General features: G+C 60.7%; 5 protein-coding genes across 5 annotated transcripts; 3 read left to right on the top strand and 2 right to left on the bottom strand.

The window, feature by feature from the left end:
- Positions 1-8: 8 nt before the first annotated feature.
- On the bottom strand, positions 9-1238 carry ACA1_117220 (translation elongation factor 1alpha, putative; the record flags this gene model as incomplete). Its single annotated transcript, XM_004342310.1, has 7 exons — positions 9-217; positions 309-441; positions 534-604; positions 674-792; positions 876-969; positions 1106-1129; positions 1202-1238. The coding sequence occupies 7 exons, from the start codon at positions 1236-1238 to the stop codon at positions 9-11; spliced, it is 687 nt and encodes a 228-aa protein (XP_004342359.1).
- Positions 1239-1466: 228 nt separating this feature from the next.
- ACA1_117210 (uncharacterized protein) lies at positions 1467-3142 on the bottom strand (the record flags this gene model as incomplete). Its single annotated transcript, XM_004342309.1, has 6 exons — positions 1467-1706; positions 1789-1876; positions 1960-2054; positions 2123-2188; positions 2268-2340; positions 2481-3142. 6 exons carry the CDS (start codon positions 3140-3142, stop codon positions 1467-1469), a joined length of 1224 nt encoding a protein of 407 aa, XP_004342358.1.
- Positions 3143-4411: 1269 nt separating this feature from the next.
- On the top strand, positions 4412-9757 carry ACA1_117200 (Titin, putative; the record flags this gene model as incomplete). The annotated part of the gene is given in 23 exon segments (XM_004342308.1): positions 4412-4417; positions 4493-4615; positions 4639-4870; positions 5017-5110; positions 5228-5265; positions 5343-5565; positions 5629-5684; positions 5758-5992; positions 6088-6143; positions 6212-6440; positions 6519-6574; positions 6670-6898; positions 6998-7053; positions 7107-7329; positions 7412-7818; positions 7901-8129; positions 8200-8258; positions 8346-8571; positions 8668-8723; positions 8747-8999; positions 9088-9149; positions 9250-9473; positions 9491-9757. 23 exon segments carry the CDS (start codon positions 4412-4414, stop codon positions 9755-9757), a joined length of 3639 nt encoding a protein of 1212 aa, XP_004342357.1.
- A 724-nt stretch (positions 9758-10481) lies between these two features.
- On the top strand, positions 10482-12355 carry ACA1_117190 (uncharacterized protein; the record flags this gene model as incomplete). The annotated part of the gene is made up of 4 exons (XM_004342307.1): positions 10482-10631; positions 10697-11424; positions 11449-11680; positions 11708-12355. The coding sequence occupies 4 exons, from the start codon at positions 10482-10484 to the stop codon at positions 12353-12355; spliced, it is 1758 nt and encodes a 585-aa protein (XP_004342356.1).
- Positions 12356-12507: 152 nt separating this feature from the next.
- On the top strand, positions 12508-18819 carry ACA1_117180 (serine/threonine kinase; the record flags this gene model as incomplete). The annotated part of the gene is made up of 21 exons (XM_004342306.1): positions 12508-12571; positions 12637-12955; positions 13038-13080; positions 13153-13393; positions 13464-14013; positions 14086-14226; positions 14299-14480; positions 14502-14734; positions 14804-15023; positions 15104-15405; positions 15481-15727; positions 15807-16206; positions 16283-16536; positions 16617-16833; positions 16914-17091; positions 17148-17397; positions 17467-17677; positions 17799-18007; positions 18088-18418; positions 18480-18560; positions 18627-18819. The coding sequence occupies 21 exons, from the start codon at positions 12508-12510 to the stop codon at positions 18817-18819; spliced, it is 4866 nt and encodes a 1621-aa protein (XP_004342355.1).
- Positions 18820-19127: the final 308 nt, after the last annotated feature.

Raw genomic sequence — 19127 nt, 5'->3', positions numbered from 1 at the left:
TGATATGATCAGGAGTAGACCACGGATTGTATGGAGCCGACGGCGAAGGTGACGTGGTTGTCGCGTAGGACGAATCGGCCGAGCGAGTTGACGCGCTTGGGGACCTTGGGCGACTTCGTCGACGAAGTCGCGGCCTTCTTCTCGCCGGCCGCCGACGCAGCGGTGGGCGTCGGTATGAACGGCTCGCAGAAGAGGGGCTTCAGCGGCTGCAATTTCACTGCAGGCGGAGGAGAACAACATACACGCATGGGTCAACAGCAGCGATAGGAGAGGAGGAGGAGGAGGAGGTGGTGGAAGGTAGAACGTACCCAGCGCGTTGTGACCCTTGAGATGGGCGACGCCGGGGAGCTCCTTCCCGACTTTGTCGAGCTTAGAGATGACCTCCACCACCTTACAGGGCACCACGCTCGTCCCACAGTACAGCACCGGCGCGAGTGAGGCCTGCAATAAATAATCGGGGAAAGTTGATTTTTTTTTCTGTTCTTTTGTACACGCTCGGTCACACCAGCCGCCAGCAGAGCTGAGAGACGTACCGCAAGCCGCATGTGTGTGGTGAGCGAGATCGTGGCCATGATCTCCTGCGCGTGGCTCTTGATTGACTTGGCTGATATTGTGGGGTGTCGTTAGTTCGACTAGGCTAAGGGGGTTGTAAAGCGGGGCTGCAGGGACGCACTCGTTTTGGCTTTGACGGCGACCATACCGCGGCGGACGGCCTTCAGCGAGGTCATAGCCGGATCGTCCGAGCGCAACAGGATGCTCACCCACTGGCCCGGGTAAGCAGACTCAATTTCCCTGAAGAAGGATCGTGTCATGTCATGTTGGTCGGTGATGCGTTGCGATTGCAATGCGAGTCTCAATGAGAGTGAGAAGCAAACCGGCGGTTGAAGTGCATGGAGAAGACCCAGAATTGGGAGGCGAACGTGGCATCCGCGGGCCAAATGAAGAGTTTGCTTCCCTTCAACAAGATGCCTACGTAGGACCACCCACCCCCCATCAGTAGTGTTGGAAGAAGTTAGTCGACCTACAAAGATTGGGTGTGGAGGGGGGGGGAAGATTGTGCCTGTTTCCACGAATCCCGACACCACCAGGCCTTTGCGGTGAGAACCGCCAGCCTTGGGGTAGACCTTGTCTGTCGCGCAGCGTACGAGTAAGTGGAAAGTGGACCCAACCGCGGAGAGAAGCGGTCTGTTGTGCGTCGTACCCATGCAAAATCGCAGCGGCTGCTCGGCCCTGCGCATGAGCTCGGAAGGAGCGGTGTTGATGCGCTGAATGAACACTGGCAATGGCGCCCATGATGATGATGACACAGCACAACGAAACGTGTCAGAACTTGCGACACGGAAGCACACCCACTGCACTGCAGCGGAGGGACGTACCCTGTTGAAGCGCCTGCAGCAGGTTCTGGCCCTTAAACCAGCTTAGATCGCCTGCAGACCACCACGACCACCACAAGCCAAGCTGAAAATTTAGTCATCTTTTGGCCAAAATGTCGTGGAGTGCGTTGGGTGGTTGCCTTTGGGATCCTTCTTCTGCTTGAGGGTGTAGTAGGGTGACGAGGGCGGGAGGACGAAGTCCAGGTCTTCGTCGAGGATCGGTGAGGCTGAGCCCTTTGCCTTGGGGCCGAAGAGGGTCGTGAGGTCCCTGTAGGAGCTGGGGATGAAGACGAGGTTGTTCTGAGGCCAATAGTTCTTGGCCGTGGTGCCCACCTGCGCAGCCCGCGCAGCGTGCGTGGCGGTTCAGTGAACATCACGAGATGCTGGGGGGGAAGGGGCTAAGGCAACCGCGCACCAACACGAGCAGCTCGGCGCACACCTTCTCAAAGACATCCTGCGAATATTTGACCCTGTCCATCTTGTTGATCAGAAAGATCAATCGCCTGTGTTGACCCAAAGGGGTCAGTACTCACAACCGGTGAGCAACGAGAGCAACGCATGAGAGAGGAGTGGCCTGCGCACGCACTTAACGTTGTTGGTCCTCAACACCGCCAGTTGATCCGTGACGCGCTTTAGCGGGCTCACGTCAAAGAATTTGTATACAGGGAGCAGCTCAGCTCCCTGTTGGTCCTCCGCATGTCAGACCATCATTCACTTGACGCAATTGTTCGTCTTGAAGGGGAGGGCACCTCAGGGAGCTTGTGCTGGTCGTTCAATATTGTGGTGGCATCCACCACCACGACGCCGCACTGAGCCTGAGAAAAGATTCAGGTGTCAGGTGCAAGCTTCATGCGGGATCTGCGTCGACGCTCATCCCGGTGGTGCCGAGCGTACCCCAAATGCTGCGGACATGAAGGGCTTGGGCAGCTCATACGACCCGGGGGTGTCCATCAGCGTCAGCGTGCATCTGCGCGCAAACAGCATGCAGGATTAGAACGGAACCACCATTACACACGCACACGCACACACGCCACACGCTACACGCCGCACGCCGCACGCCACACGCCGCACGCCACACGCCACACGCCACACACACATGGGCGGTACCTTGGCCAGACGGCCACTTGTCTGGTGTGGCCGTGGACTGATCGCCCGCTGACACGTTCCTCCCGCGTGCGATCGCACAGCGCCGAGTAGAGGTTCTGCTTGCCGCAGGTGCTGTCGCGCCCGGCGTAGGGATTGCCCTTGGGCAGCTTCGGCTGCTGCAGGCCCTCGTAGAGGACCTCGAGCTCTTGCTTCGTGCGATCGAGCTCCAGCTGCGTCGCGGCGCCGTAGAAGTAGAGCAGCAGCCCGGCCAGCGTGGACTTGCCCGTACCGCGCGGGCCGCACACAAGGGCGTTGACCGACCAACGTAGCGGCAGGCCCACGGAGGTGGCCTTGTCGATGGCGTAGCCCTTCTTGACGCTCGGTACGGTATCGTAGCCGGCCAGGCCGGGCAGCTCGCGCAGGGCCTCGGCACCGTCGAGCAGGTCGGCGAGGGCGAGATTGGCGGGGCCGAGGCTGCGGTCGCGGACCACCCACGCCCAGCGACGACACACGGCCGGCAGGAGGAGGGCCGTGTGCGAGGGGCAAGGGTGGTGGGGCAGGAAGCTCAAGATGTGAAGTACCAGCTCGTCCGCCAGCCAATCAAAGTAGCATTCTCCTTCTCCTCCTGCACGCGGTGAGGGTTGTAGGTGCGCCGCTGGTGTGGTCGCTGGTGTCTCCTCCATCTTGTTCCTTGGAACCCTGAAAAGAAGTCGAACAGAATAAAATACGTATCATTTTGTTTTGTTTGCTGGTTTAGCTGAAGGCGGCACTGTTCGTGGGTTGTGGATTGCAAGCGAGGGCCAAAGCAAGTAGTGATGCCTTTTTTGTACGTGTCCACGAGGTCCATTTCATCTATAATAGAGACGAGATTTTCTTCTTCAGCTCCCCCCCCCTCTTTCCCCTGTGCAACCGCTAGAACGTGACAGCATCAATGAAGGGACTGGGTCACTGGCTGCTGTTGGGGGCAGTGGTGACAACTGTCCTCTTGACCACTCTGGCGAGTGGTCAACCTCTCCACCCGCTCCCGGCGAGCAGTTGTACAATCGGCGCACACTCGGCCTCGTACGAGGAACGAACGTTTCTTGCCCTCATCAATGCCGCCCGTGTTGGTACTTGCTCCTGCCCATTCTCCCGCTGCTCCCATCACCAGGTGGCTCGTAAGTAACAGGAATGGTGATGAGCAGGAGGGCCAACAACCTTCGTTGACGCGAGCTACCCCCTCTTGGGAGCGGACTGTAAATTACAAAGCGCAGCAAATGCCACGACCGCGAGAGAACCGCTTTGGTTCGATACCACACTATCGGAGCGTGCTCGCGCTCACTCCACGAACCTGGTACACACCAGCCCGGGTGATTTTTGCCTTGGTGCGATTGACCAGCTGACTCTGGTGGACCTCTTCTTATGGCCCCGTGACAGGCGACGTGCCATCAACTCCAGCGCGACGACTGTGATGACTCAACACGGCTCGTAAGTGCCCATGCCTGCCCAGACGGGTACGTCATCACCAGCCGATCTCTCCATTCCATGTTGTCCTTCCTTCCGTCCTTCCTGATAGCATCCGATGTGTCATGTACAGAATCATAGCGCAGAGAGTTCTTTTGCAAGCCACGAATGCAACCAGCTCCTTGGTACTCCATCGTGCTTGGTTAAAGCTTGGTTTTCGCACGTCCCACTTCAACTGTCATCCACTCTCCACATAGGCGGCTGCCGCTCACGCGCTCTGTAGCGAGGAGTCCAGAGACATATTCCTCTCGCCCGCATTTCGTCACGCTGGAGCGGGCGTTGGATTCGATTCCAATGGCCACTATTACTGGTAGCTCCTCTGTCGCATTAGTGAATCGTTGGCGTGTGGCTAATCGCTGTTGTGAACAAAAAGGACAACGCGTCTTAGCTCTTGCGCCGACGCCGTCAAGCCCCTCCGTTCTGCCATTGCGTCGGGCTCCCACATCGTGATGCAGGTGCTGACACCAGCGTTGCTCGTGCGGTTCGCTCTGTTGGTGACTCACTGTGCTTCCTTCTCTCCATGGTCGCAGGACGACAAGATACGATACTTTGCCACGTTTTGGGATCCATCGGGCGCCCCTACGTCCAGTCAGGTGGTAATCAATGGTGTGACTGTCGACCTGGCCCTCGACATCGGTGGTACCCCTGGCATGGTTCGCATTCCCACTCACGCCAGGCTACACCCTCAATGAAGCTTCATCAGCTGATCCTCAAAAACGTGTTGCAGGGTAATTACTTCACGGAAGCGGCCAGCTCGCCGATAAACGACGGCTGCCAGCCGTACCACTTCTTGTTTACATTAGAAAACGGAGCGGTGCACCGCTATCCGGAGACGCACAACTTCAACACCTTTTCCGAGGGCGCCTGTGCGAACGACAAGTGTTCCTCCACAGCTGCTGGCAACTCAGGTGCGATTTTTACTCCGCCTTCATTCATTCTTGCACCCACGCACTTCTCTGTTCTTACGCGGCAAGAAAAGAAGGAGGGGATGTGGTAGAAGCCAACGAGCGCGTACGCCGTGCTACAGTCTCCGGCCCTCCCCGGAACGTGACAGTTAGCAGCGTGACTCCGACGTCCGCAGTCGTTTCGTGGTCCGCTCCGCTCAACGATGGCGCCAGCCCCATATCAAGCTACCAGGTCGGTCTCGTGTACGTGCCTCCCCTAATCCGCCAATCCGTCCACCCCTGCTTCGTTCTTCTTCGTTCTTTTGTCGCTCTGATCGCTCATCTTCGGACAACACCACTCAGTTGGGGCGCAGACAGCAGCTATTACTTCGCCTATGGAAGTCCCTTTACCTTGACAGGTTTGAACACTGCACCTTCCGCCTGACAGCTCGCTCTCTTGTTCGCGCTCATTGTCTTTTTCGATTGCTCGTTGCAGGCCTATCGTCCGGCACCGCCTACACGGTCTATGTGTGGGCGCTCAATGGCGTCGGGTACTCGGAGGGTGGAAGCCGCTCGTTCACCACGCTATCCCTCTCTGCACCGAGCGCGCCACGTAACCTTGCCGTCAGCAACATCACTACCACATTCGCCTTCGTCACGTGGTCGACTCCGCTCAGTGACGGCAACAGTCCCATCACGGGCTACCAGGTCGGTCTCTAGTACGCGCCTCCCTCTGCAGATCCTTGTCCTCTTAGCTGACCAATCTCTACTATCTGGTGCAGTTGGAACGGACAGAGCGAATTCCGTCTCGTCTACGGAACATTCACGGCCTTATCAGGTGCATACCAGCGTTAGTAAGAGTATTGTAACGGTCAGCTCCCCTACTCACAGGCGAAGGGCGCTTGCTGTAGATCTTTCATCGGGCACCACCTACACGGTCTATGTGTGGGCGATGAATGGACTGGGCTTCTCGGATCCGGCGCACCTCGGCTTCGATACGATTGCCGTCACCACGCCCAGCCCACCGAGGGACAAGGCCTTTAGCAGCATCACCACCTCGTCCGCCTACATAACGTGGTCACCTCCGCTCAGTGACGGCAACAGTCCCATCACGGGCTACCAGGTCGCTCTCTCGTATCTCCTGGGGTGCGTGGCTGCTCTCTCGTTTTCTTCTCCCTGCCGCCGCTTCCCCTCTTTCAATTAATTGTCGACCGGACTAGTAACATGTGCGGGGTGCGCAGGGGTTCGGTTAAAGATGACTTTTTCTACGTCTCCACCACCTACTACCAGGCCATCAGTACGCTCTCGCTCTCTCGCTTCTTCTCTCGAGGCGGGGCTGGTATTGACCCATGATTGGTGTGACAGATCTCTATCACTCGACCATCTACACAGTGGCCGTGAGGGCGATCAACAGCAGAGGCCTGTCGCTCGACGGGACGGGGAGTACGTACTTTACCACGGTGGCCATCAATCCGCCCAGTGCCCCCCGAGACAAGACGGTCAGCAGCATCACCACCACGTCGGCCCTCATCTCGTGGCTGGCGCCGACCAGCGACGGCGGAAGTCCAATCATCCGCTACAATATCGTTCTATCGTACGGCCTCCTTACCTAGCGCTCGCATGAGCCGCACGTCCCTGGGCTATCTAAACTCCCGTCGTTGTGGTGATGCAGCTGGGGAACCGAGACCAGCACCATAACCTCTACCACCACCTCCTACGCCCCTACTAGTACTGGCCTTCCCTCTCCTTCCCTCTCTTCTCTCTCTCTCACACACACACACACACACACTAACGCACGCCACACACAACACACAACACGCCAGATCTGTTGCCCAGCACGAGCTACACTCTGGTCGTTAAAGCGGTCAACGTGGAAGGCGCCTCTGCGGACGGAACCGGAGTCAGTAATTTTGTCACTCTCAGTCCTTCCGCACCAAGCTCGCCGAGAGATATGACCTTGAGCAGCATCACCCCCACATCGGCCCTCATCTCGTGGCTCCCGCCGCTGAGCAACGGCACCAGTCCCCTTCACTCCTACCAGATTGGCATCTTGTACGTGCTCCCTCTCAGACCTTCCACCACTTGATTCTTATTGGAAGAAGAGAAGGTGATCCTGTTCTCGCCGGTGTGTTGATGATGGTGATGGTGTAGCTATGAAGATGCGAGCAGCTATTTCCAGTCCTTTTCTACGTTCCTGTCCGCTACTGGTACGGTCTTGCCAGGCCCCATTTTTTGGATTCCACACTCAGTGCCGTGACAGGTCTGACGCCCGGGAGGACCTACACGGTCAATGTGTGGGCCATCAACGCCGTGGGCTTCTCTGCTGCCTTGACGCGGAGCCTGACCACCCTCACCCTCTCCGTACCGAGCGCACCGCGCAGCGTGGCAGTCGACAGTGTCACCTCTACCACGGCCCGCGTCTCGTGGCTGGCCCCACTCAGCGACGGAAACAGCCCCTTGGAGGGCTACCGGGTCACTTTGACGTATATTACCGCTCCTGCCTCGCCCCAACCGGGCCAACCAAAATGCTAACGATGCCTAATGTATGTCTTTGGCGGTGCGCAGGTACAATGGCGCGACGCAGCTGACCTGGGACGGAGTCCTCAACACCTACGTGGATCTCAGTGGTACATGGCCGCTTACCCCGTGCAACGGCGACGAGAATTGGGCTTACCAGGGTTTCGTCTTAGGCATACCGCCTGGAACGAGCGTCACCTTTGCTGTGGTGGCCAAGAATGCCGTCGGCTACTCGGCGGCAGGGTCGGGCGCCACGACATTCACCACCACTACGACCGTTCCCAGCGCCCCGCGCAATGTGACGGTCAGCGGTGTCACAGCCGAGGGCGCGCAGGTCTCGTGGCTGGTGCCAACCAGCAACGGCGGTAGCACTATCCTGGCCTACAAGGTCAGTCTTGCGTGGACTGGCCCTACCCTGGACTTCTTGGTGTCGGACACCTCCATCCACATCGCATGTAAGCACCACCCCTCTGCAGCACCCTCCCCATATGCTAGACACATGTATTGCTTGGCTTCTCACGCTACATGGCCGCGCAGCCCTATTGCCCAAAACAACATACACGGTCACCGTGTCGGCCCAGAACAGTGTGGGTTTCTCTGCGGCCGGAGCGGCCAGCTCACCCTTCACCACGCCCGAGAAGGCGCCCGACCCACCACGGGACCTGGCCGTCAACAGCATCACCTCCACGTCGGCCATCGCCTCTTGGCTGCCCCCGCTCGACAGTGGTAGCAACCCAATCGCAGGCTACCAGATATTCCTCTATGCGTACCAATCGCCCTTTCCCATTCCACCCCGTGCCTCTTACCAGCGTTCTTACCGTATACTCTCGAGACAGGTGGGACGGCAGCTACAGCAGATCCTTTTTCAGGGAGTCCACTTTTTTGTCTGTCGCCGGTACGCCGCCATCACACCTGCGACGCAGCACATGATTGCTGGCCGAACTCAACCTGACTCGCTGCGCACAATCTCCCCTGACCTCAGACTTGAGCGCTTCGACCAGCTACACGATCGTTGTATTGACGCTGAGCGGTCTCTCATATTCGCCGTCATCCGAGGAGTACTTTACCACCGTCGCTCCGTCGACGGTGCCGACTCCACCGCGTGACCTCATTGTTCACAACATCACCGTCACGTCGGCCTTCATTTCGTGGGCCGCCCCGGTCAGCCCCGGCAGCACCCCGATCACGGCCTACGAAGTCTCTCTCTCGTACGTTCTCCACCCTCAGTCGTCGGCCCTCGTAGTCCCATCCGCCTATCATCCTGCACTGTTCACTGATCCGTCTGTTGTTTCCTGGTGCTGCAGCTGGGGACCAGAGAGCTCTGCGGCCATCACCACCGCGACAAGCTACTACGCTGCCGGTTCGCTCCTCTCTCTTGCTCAGCTGAGCTTCGCCCTGCGTGCGAGTGGACCAACCGACGCTCTCTGGCAGGTCTGATGCCTGGCACCAGCTACACCGTCGCGGTGCGGGCGATCAACAGCGTGGGCAGGTCAGACGCGACGGCCGGTAATCAATTCACCACAAGCGGCGCCTCCGCTCCCAGTCCGCCGCAGGAAATGACGCTTACCGACATTACCACCACATCGGTCACAATCTCGTGGCTGGCCTCTGCCAGCGACGGCGGCAGTTCCATTCGGTACTACCAGGTACTGATGTACGTGCCCCCCCTTTGAACCCACGCAGTGCAAAGAACCGCGGTTTTCTCTCTGATTGGTCGGGTGCAGCATCTATGCAGGAGATGAAGGCCAGTACTACAACACGCAGAACCTCGCCATCTCCCTCGGAGGTACTCACGAGCGTGCTTCAAATTCCTGTTACCATTCCGTCATACCACTGCTCGGCCACCAACACCCACCGCCGCCGCCGCCGCCACCACAACTCTGCAGGCTTGCTGCCCGGGACCGAGTACACAGTGGTCGTGTGGGCCAACAACGCCGTTGGCTTCTCCGACGGAGCAGAGAACTGGTTCTTCACGCTCTCGCTCCCCTCGCCCAGCAGGACGCCGACGCGCAGCCCAACCAGCAGCCCGAGCGCTTCGGTGACCGCCTCCATTACGCCCGGCGTCACGCCCAGCAGCACGGTGAGCCCGAGTCTCGAGCCGAGTCCCAGCGTGACCCCCACACTCAGTCCGCCTGTCTCGCCCACGGGAACCAGAACACCAACACGCAGTCCGACTGCTTCCGTCAGCGGCAGTCGCAGCCCGACCGCGTCAGTCACCGGAAGTCCGAGCCCAACTGCGTCAGTCAGCGTCAGTCCAAGCTCAAGTGTGTCGCCCACCGGCAGCCCGAGTCGCTCGATCGCAGCCAGCCCGAGTGCTTCGGTGAGTGGCAGCCGAATTCCTACGCCCAGCCGCAGCCCAAGTGCCTCGGCCACGACGAGCCCGAGCACGACTAGAACACCCAGCCGAAGCCCGACTGCTTCCAGCAGCATCAGCGTCAGCCCAACCCCGAGCGTCAGCCCGTCATTGAGCGCTTCCTCGACGTCCACGCTCAGCCCGAGTGCCTCGATCTCCAGCTCCCGCAGTCCCAGTAGGACGCCCACGCGGAGCCCGAGCGCTTCTTTCACCAGCTCTCGCAGTCCCAGTACAACGCCCACGCGGAGTCCGAGCGCTTCTATCACCAGCTCTCGCAGTCCTAGTACGAGCCCGAGCGCCTCGATCTCCAGCTCCCGCAGTCCCAGTAGGACGCCCACGCGGAGCCCGAGCGCTTCTTTCACCAGCTCTCGCAGTCCTAGTACGAGCCCGACGCCCACGCGGAGCCCGAGCGCCTCGATCACCAGCTCCCGCAGTCCTAGTCCCAGTCCGAGCGCCTCGATCTCCCGCAGTCCCAGTACGACGCCCACGCGTAGCCCGAGCGCTTCTTTTACCAGCTCCCGCAGTCCCAGTACGAGCCCAAGCACCTCGATCTCCAGCTCCCGCAGCCCTAGCACGATCCCGAGTGCCTCGATCACAAGCTCACGCAGTCCTAGTACGACGCCCACGCGGAGCCCGAGCGCTTCTATCACAAGCTCCCGCAGTCCTAGCACGAGCCCGAGCGCCTCGATCACCAGCTCCCGCAGTCCCAGTACAACGCCCACGCGGAGCCCGAGCGCTTCTATCACAAGCTCCCGCAGCCCCAGTATGAGCCCGAGCGCCTCGATCTCCAGCTCCCGCAGTCCCAGTACAACGCCCACGCGGAGTCCGAGCGCTTCTATCACCAGCTCTCGCAGTCCTAGTACGAGCCCGAGCGCCTCGATCACCAGCTCCCGCAGCCCCAGTACGACGCCCACCGTCAGCCCTAGCTCGAGCCCTGCGCTCAGTCCGAGCACGTCTACGAGCCCCACCAGCAGCCCTAGTTTATCGGGCAGCACCACTCCATCAACCAGTGTCAGCCCGATTCCGAGTGCGTCGTTGACCCCGAGTGTCACGGCCAGCCGCAGCCCGAGCCCCACTCGCAGCAGCCCCGCCTCCACCATCAGCCCCACCCGCAGCCCGAGCACTTCGGTCAGCACCAGCCCGAGCGTCTTGGTCACCAGTTCTCGCAGCCCCAGTACGACGCCCACCACCAGCCCGAGCGCCTCGATTACCAGCTCCCGCAGTCCCAGTGCGACGCCCACCGCCAGCCCGAGCACGTCCACGAGCCCGAGTGTATCGACCCCGAGTGCATCAAGTGTCAGTGCGAGCCCCACACGCACCCGCAGCCCGAGTCCTACCCGCAGCCGCAGCCCGAGTCCTACCCGCACCCGCAGCCCCACCCCGTCTATCAGCCGCAGCCCCAGCACGTCATCAAGCCTCATCAGCAGCCCCACCCCGTCCACAAGCCCCACCAACAGCCCGAGTGTATCGGCCACCACAACCCCAAGCGCCAGCTCCAGCCCGAGCTTCACTCCCAGTGCAAGCGCCAGCGCGTCGTCGAGCGTCAGCACAAGCCCGACCGCTACCACCACCGCCACCCGCAGCCCAAGTGTCACGCCGAGCCGCAGCCCGAGTCCTACCCGCACCCGCAGCCCGAGTCCCACCCGCACCCGCAGCCCGAGTCCCACCCGCACCCGCAGCCCCACTCCGTCCACAAGCCCCACCAACAGTCCTAGTGTATTGGCCACCACAGCCCCAAGCGCCAGCTCCAGTCCGAGCGTATCGGCCACCACAACCCCGAGCACCAGCTCCAGCCCGAGCTTCACTCCCAGTGCAAGCGCCAGCGCGTCGTCGAGCGTCAGCACAAGCCCGACGGCTACCACCACCGCCACCCGCAGCCCAAGCGTCATGCCAAGCCGCAGCCCGAGTCCCACCCGCACCCGCAGCCCGAGTCCTACCCGCACCCGCAGCCCGAGCCCCACTCCGTCCACAAGCCCCACCATCAGTCCTAGTGTATCGGCCACCACAACCCCGAGCACCAGCTCCAGCCCGAGCTACACTCCCACTGCATCATCGAGCGTCAGCACAAGCCCGACTGCCTCCACCACCGCCAGCCGCAGCCCAAGCGTCACACCCACCGGCACTGTCACACCCACTCGAACCCGCAGCCCGAGCCCTACGCGCACCCGCAGCCCGAGCCCCACCCGCAGCCCCAGTGTCACAACCATCCCGAGCCCTTCGGCCACAACCAGCCCAAGCGCTTCGATCACGCTCAGCCCAACTGCGTCCATCAGCGTTACCCCGAGCCCCACCAGCAGCCCCACCCGCAGCCCCACCCCGTCCACAAGCCCCACCAACAGCCCGACTGCCTCGGCCACTCCTTCGACCACGCGCGTGCGCATCATAAGCACTCGCGCCCCGTCGAGAAGTCCAAGCCCATCGCCTTCGGCGACAGGCACGCGCAGCGCAAGCATCTCACCCAGCACACCGAGCCGCACCCTCCCGCCAATCTAGCTTCAAATAATGATGGTGACCATCAGCGAGATGCCAAGCATTCCAGTAGCGTTTTGGGCACCTTCCAACACCAGTTATTTTGTACACAACGGAACGTAACATTGGGGGGGGGGTGTTGCAGCTCCGCAAACCCATGCTACGACTAGTTCCACATATGGCTCTATTGTGTTGCTACCTGTATGCCACTGGCCAGGTTGGTTGCCTTGGCCCGCAGTTCCCACTCGTGGGGGTGCTGCCTCTTTCTTTGCCAACCTTCCCCCCACAACCTCCACCCCGTGCTTGACGCTGTTCACGTCACATGCTGCCAAACGTTCGTTGGTCTGGCGCTGTGCTAGCCTTTTGGTGCCTACTTCTTCTCCCAGGTACGTCCTTCCCCTCGTGCTACTTCCTTCTGCCGCTGCTCTTGGCTTACCTCGCCACCCACCAGACGCCAATGGGCAGTTGATTCGCGGCGCCGGAGGCGAGGTGGGCCTGCCGGCCTACAGTCAGTGGGGCACCGGCTACAAGTACGTGTCCGACCAACTGGTCTACACCTACACAGTGTACTTCAACGCCACCGAGGCCATCGCCGCCTACGACCGCGGCGAGCTGGACTTCCTCGGGGTCGACCAGCCGCTCGACCTCTCCTCCGACTACGTCCAGCTGCCCCTCATGGCTGGGGGCATCGCCCTCGCCTACCACCACTCGAGCCTCGCGCCCGACTCGCCCCCGCTCAACTTCACCCGCGAAGCCCTCGCCCGCATCTGGTACGGCCGGAGAGGCCAAGTTTTCCCTGGACCGGCTCCTCGAGGTCGGAGTGGTTGACCCGTGTTTTCTTCCTTGCAACAGGCTTGGTCAGGTGACGAGCTGGAGCGATGTCGCGATAGCGGGCGTAAACCCGAACGCCAATCTCACCGATGCGCCGATCAAGCTTACCTGGTTGCCCACGCGGGGCATCACGCAGGTGTTTGCTCGCGGCCTGGCGTCGTTCATCGCCGGCTTTGATCCGGTCCTGGCCGCTGAGCTGGAGGCCAACGCCACGCTGGCCTATCTGCCCGCCGTGTTGAGCGGGTCGGCCACGGCCATGGCTTCCACCACCACTGCGATGCAGTACGTGACAGACAACGACAACACGTTGGCGTACTACATCTATGACACCACGGCCGCATCTCCTCCGCCCAGGGCTCAGCTCATTAATCGCGCTGGTTACTACCCCCCTCCCCAAAATATTTCACACGTCGTTGACTGAACACTTCTGCTGTGCACCCACCACAGGCAAGGCTGTGGCCTTGACCCAGGCTTCTGTCCAGGCGGCCCTCGACGATTTCAGCCCGTCGAGCACTGACTCCGACGAGCTGGAGCGCTACATCTTGGACGGGCCAGGCCGAGATTCGTACCCGCTCAGCGTCCTCGCGTTGGTGGTGCTCAAGAAGTCCTACACCGCCGTGGCCTGCGACGGCGCGAGCCTGTACATGGGCGAGCTGGTGTGGGGCATCACCAACTCGCTCATCCTGGACGACACCGAGCAGCTGGGCTACACTCCGCTCACGGCCGCGTACCGCATCCGAGTCCTCAACCAGCTGGCCACGCTCAAGTGCAACGGTCAGCGGCTGATGAAGAGCTCCCTGCTGACCGGCACCGGCCCGCGTGCGCCGTTCTTCGCGTCGTACGGCCTCTTCTACGGACAGACCGTGGCCGGCCTCACCTCGCAGTACTTCGTGGGCGGGGACGAGGACCAGTTAACTCTGGGCAACGTCGACTACGTGGGATCTGTCAACGCTGCCGGCAGCAGTGCTCCGATCAACTACCCCAACCTTCAGTACCTGTACGTGTCCCCGCCAGACATACGGGCAGCGCCATACCCGCTTCTGACCCATGCGATGGTGTGTGGCGGCAGCCCTGTGGCAGCGTTCGCGATCACTCTCATGTACAACCTCCCCGAGCTTCGAAATGCCGAGCCGCTGGTGCTGGATCTCCCGACTGTGGCACAAGTCTACCTGGGTCAGATCACCACCTGGAACCACCCGGCGATCCAACAGTACGGACCTCCCAACCGGAGTACCATCACCACTGCTGCATTTTTCTCATTCCACATCGTTCGCCACAACAGGCGCAACCCAGGTGTGACGCTGCCGTCGAATCCCATCCGCATCGTATTGGACTCGTCCTCCAGCTACACCTACCCATTCACCCTGGCGTTGTCCAGAGCCGATCAGAACTTCTCCAAAGCCGTCGGCGTGGGCTCCAATGTGTCATTCCCGGTCTCCAATCCGTTGATGGCCCTCACCAGTGGTACGCGCCCCTTCCGTTCAGTTCCCTACCGATCACCAAAGCTGACCAGCTCCGCTGCGTATGACGATGCAGACGTGGTGGCCGCTGTGGCCGTCACTCAGTATACGATGGCCTTTGCGCCGCACTTTGCCTACGCCGCGTACGGAGCCACCACTGGGGTTTCTCAGCTCTATCCCCTCACAAATGGCTTTGCCAATGTAACGGAAGCCACGCTGATCAACCGAGCCGACACTCCCGTCCGACCCACACTCGAGGTGCGCTGGCTCAGCCCTTTAACTCCTTTAACCCAACTTCTCTCTGAGACGGCTTTATTCCCATCACAGGCGGTCCAATCGGCGGAAGCGCAGGCACAACTCGACAGATACCTGACTGCCGACCTCTCGTGGGCTCCCGGAGACGGCAGTTGGCCGATCACCACCTATTTCTATTTACTGCTGACGAGCGTCAATGACGCTGACTGCGAGAGGGCGACCAACCTCGTTGACCTGGCCTGGTGGATGCTCACCGCCGCGCAGGCCGAAAACCTGAACAATCTCAACATCGGTACGTACCACCAACTGCTCCACTCAAAAGGGACAGTCACCAACAGATGTTGTGCGGTGCAGTGGCCAGACCCAACGCAGGGGTCAGGACCAAGGTCACAGATGCGATCGTGAGTGTTACGTGTAAGGGCGCGCATGTGAGCTCGCTGTATAACTGTGTGAAGGACGGAGTGATATGCTCGAACGAGGGCAACTGCAGCGACGGCGAGTGCCGCTGCAACCCGACGAGGACGGGCCAGTACTGCCAACAGAATGTGTCATCGAGCGACTTGAGCGATGGAGCCATCGCCGGCATCGTCGTGGGCGTCGTGGTGCCGTGCCTGCTCCTGATCATCCTCGCGGTCGTCGCCGTCGTCATCTTGATGTCTTGCCGCAAGAAGAAGGTGAACTCCCCAGTCCTTTTCATTGGGACTACTGTGAGTGAGCTCTCATTCATACTACCCGGGCTACTCATACAGACGGAAGACTGGATCATTGACCCCAGCGAGCTCGAACTCGGCGAAGCGTTGGGCAGCGGAGGCTTCGGCGAGGTGCGGAAGGCAGTGTGGCGCGGCACCGAAGTGGCGGTGAAGACCATGAGCTCGAGCTACTCCAACGAACTGAAGAACGCCTTCATCGAGGAGGTGAGCGTGATGACAGCGTTGCGTCATCCCAACGTGGTGCTGTTCATGGCCGCCGCGACCAAGCCTCCCGCCATGTGTATCGGTACAGCGTCATCCCCGTTCCGCATCTTCTGGACGTACTGACACGTTTTACCGTGTTGTGTGTGTGTGTTCGTTTTCAGTCATGGAGTTGATGACTCTCGGATCTCTGCGAGACGTGTTGAGCAACGAACTCATCCCCGACATCCCCAGTCAGCTGCGAGTCAAGATGCTGCGCCACGCGGCCAAGGGGATGTACTTTCTCCACTCGTCGGGCATCGCGCACCGCGACCTCAAGTCGCTCAACCTTCTGCTCGATGCCAAGTGGAACGTCAAGGTGTCCGACTTCGGTCTCACCCGGTTCAAGGAGCAGATCAAAAAGTCGCACCCGCAGGAGCTCATGGCCGGCGGCAGCATACACTGGACAGCGCCCGAGGTGCTCAACGAGGCAGGCGACATCGACTACGAGGCCGCCGACGTCTACAGTTTTGGTATGATCCTGTGGGAGGTCCAAACGCGCCTCGATCTCTACAGCGGCATGAGGTGAGTGGTCATACTCCCTTCTTCTCGTTCTGCAGGCCATTGGCTCACCACGTTTGCTAATATTCCTGGTCTGCAGTCCGGCGGCGGTTGCGGTTGCGGTGCTGCGGGACAACCTGCGCCCGGCGATGCCGGAGGACGTTGCCCCCGAGTACTCAGCGCTCATGACCGAGTCCTGGGACAGCGATGCTTCGATACGGCCCAAGTTCCTGGAGATCATGACGCGCCTCGAATCCATGGTGGACAACAACTCGAGCACGGCCTACACTGGCGTTTCGTCGTGGACCTCCAGCAGCACAGCCCACCCATCGGGTGGCGGGTCTCTAACTTCGGGTGCGCACCGGCAAACACCCAAACGAACACAAATCGACCGAGGGGGCTAGAGCTCACGCTAACCGCGTTTGTATTGCCAGGGTCGTCACACTCGTCTGATGCTGTTGATCGAGCCGGCGCCGTGGTTGGTCTTCGGCCTCCCACGGGCGAGATGGCGATCGTGTTCACGGACATAGTGCGCGCGCTGGCTCTGTGGGAATTCAACGCCGACGCCATGAAGGACGCCACGCTGGCCCACAACGACTTGCTGCGTTCGAGCCTCGCCGAATTCGACGGCTACGAAGTGTCCTCCTCGCGGTACTCGAGTGACTCTCAATCCCCGTAGCGCACGACAACGATGTACCGATTGGCCTTACCTCATGCGGTCATATCCGCAGGGAGGGCAACTATGGCGAGGGTTCGATGTGTTTGGCCTTCCAGGACCCCGAGAAGGCCGCGCGGTGGTGCATGCACGTGCAAAACGAGCTGCTCTACGTTGAGTGGCCCCAGGCTCTCCTGTCGCACCCCGCCGCGGCCGAAGACTGGGGCGACGTGGACGACCGCCTGATCTTCAAGGTTCGCTCCCCTCTCGCCGGCGGTCTACGAACCCAACGCTGATCTGGATTGTGCAGGGACCGCGAGTGCGAATGGGCGTTCACGTGGGCGAGCCCAAGCGGTTGACCGATGCAGTGACCCGGCGCGTGGAGTTCGTAGGTCCGCCGGTCAACACCGCCGCCCGATTGACCACGCTGGCGCACGGCGGCCAGATTCTGCTCTCCGAGAGCGCGTGGGAGAGGCTCAAGCAGGCCGACTGGCTCAAGGAGCGCAATCGCTGCGCCTGCCTCGGCAAGTTCGAGCTCACGGACTCCCTTCCCGGCACAGGTTTGTGTTGTGCGAATTGCGCTCAGTGACTACGCTGGACCACGTCCAACATCCGATCTCTACCTGCAGGTGCGCGGTTGTACGAGTTGCGCGCGCCCGGGCTGGAGGGTCGCTTCTTTGGCGGCGTCGCTCGCAGGGACAGAGTGCTGGACCCGGACGATGCCGAGGACGACTGCGAGCCGTTGAGCAGCGCGAGCTCGAGCGAAGACGAGCTCCACGCCGAGGTCGGTGAGGGCATGAACCAGGAGGACTCCTTCCTCGCCTCGGCCAACCTGTGCCGGTACGCCACTCCTCGCCCTTGAGGTTGTGTGTGAGAGTGTGAGTGTGAGTGTGTGAGTGTTTGTGTCGCGTGTATGTGTATGTGTGTGTGGTGCGACGGTCTATTTACATCTGTCGGGCAGGTGGATTATCGACTACAAGGAGATCCAGATGGGCAAGCAAGTGGGCATGGGCAGCTACGGTCTCGTATATCGCGGCCGCTGGAAGGGCATCGACGTCGCCGTCAAGCGCTTCATCAAACAGAAGCTGACCGAACGGCGGTTGCTCGAGTTCCGCGCCGAGATGGCCTTCCTCGCCGAGCTCAGTCATCCCAATGTGGTCTTGTTCATCGGTACGTGCCCTCCTCCTCCTTCCTTTTTTGGTACCATCGTCGTTGGCGCGGAACGACTGAGAGACGACAAACGACCACAGGCGCCTGCGTGAAGAAGCCCAACCTGTGCATTGTCACGGAGTTCGTGCAGTTGGGCTCTCTGCGCGACCTGCTGACGGACCGAAGTGTCAAGCTTCCCTGGGGACAGCGCATCGCCATGCTGCGGAGTGCGGCGATGGGGGTCAACTACCTGCACTCGCTCGAGGCGGCGGTGATCCACCGCGACCTCAAGTCGTCCAACCTTCTGGTCGACGAGAACCTGAACGTCAAGGTGGCCGACTTCGGGTTCGCTCGTCTCAAGGAGGAGAACGCCACCATGACCCGCTGCGGCACACCCTGCTGGACCGCCCCCGAAATCATCCGCGGTGAACGGTACCGTCGATCGCTCGTAGTCAATATACCCACACTTACCCTCACCTAATTCAATCCGCAGGTATAGCGAGAAGGCGGACGTGTATTCGTTTGGTGTGGTGATGTGGGAGATGCTCACCAGAAGGCAGCCCTTTGCCGGCCGGTACGGGCCACCCACGCAGTAATGACTTGCAGCATGAATCTCACGCACGTGTTCGGCAATTAATAGGAACTTCATGGGCGTGTCGCTGGACGTGCTGGAGGGCAAGAGGCCGCAGGTGCCTGCCGACTGCCCCGAGACCTTCGGCAAGCTGATGGTGCGCTGCTGGCACGCCAAGCCCCAGAAGCGCCCGACCATGCTGGCCGTGATTGAGGCTCTGTCTCAGCTCGTCGGCGACGGCTCCCTCTCACCAACTCCCTAGCGAGCCGATATCACCCTATCCCCCGTTGTAGCCACTCAAACCCGCCACTCTTTGATTATCGCCATCACCACCACCACCATCGACCACGTCGATGTTTGACGATGTTGCAGTGCGACGCAGAACCAGCCTACCAGGTTTATGGGGAGCAAAAGTCGGTTGCATTTCTTCTGCTTTTCTTTTGAGATCAAGTGTGATTTCCGGCCGTCGGAGTTAACCGACCCGCAGATCACGGCTGGCGGCGAGTGCCCGTCAGGACCACACGACGGCGAGGCTTTCGAGCTATTAGTTATCTTCTTCTGCTTGAAAGC

Source organism: Acanthamoeba castellanii (genome assembly GCF_000313135.1).
Source record: "Acanthamoeba castellanii str. Neff unplaced genomic scaffold scf7180000084669, whole genome shotgun sequence".
NCBI lineage: Eukaryota > Discosea > Longamoebia > Acanthamoebidae > Acanthamoeba > Acanthamoeba castellanii.
Note: the sequence above shows the minus strand (reverse complement) of the source record. Positions and strands in the feature narration are given on the sequence as shown.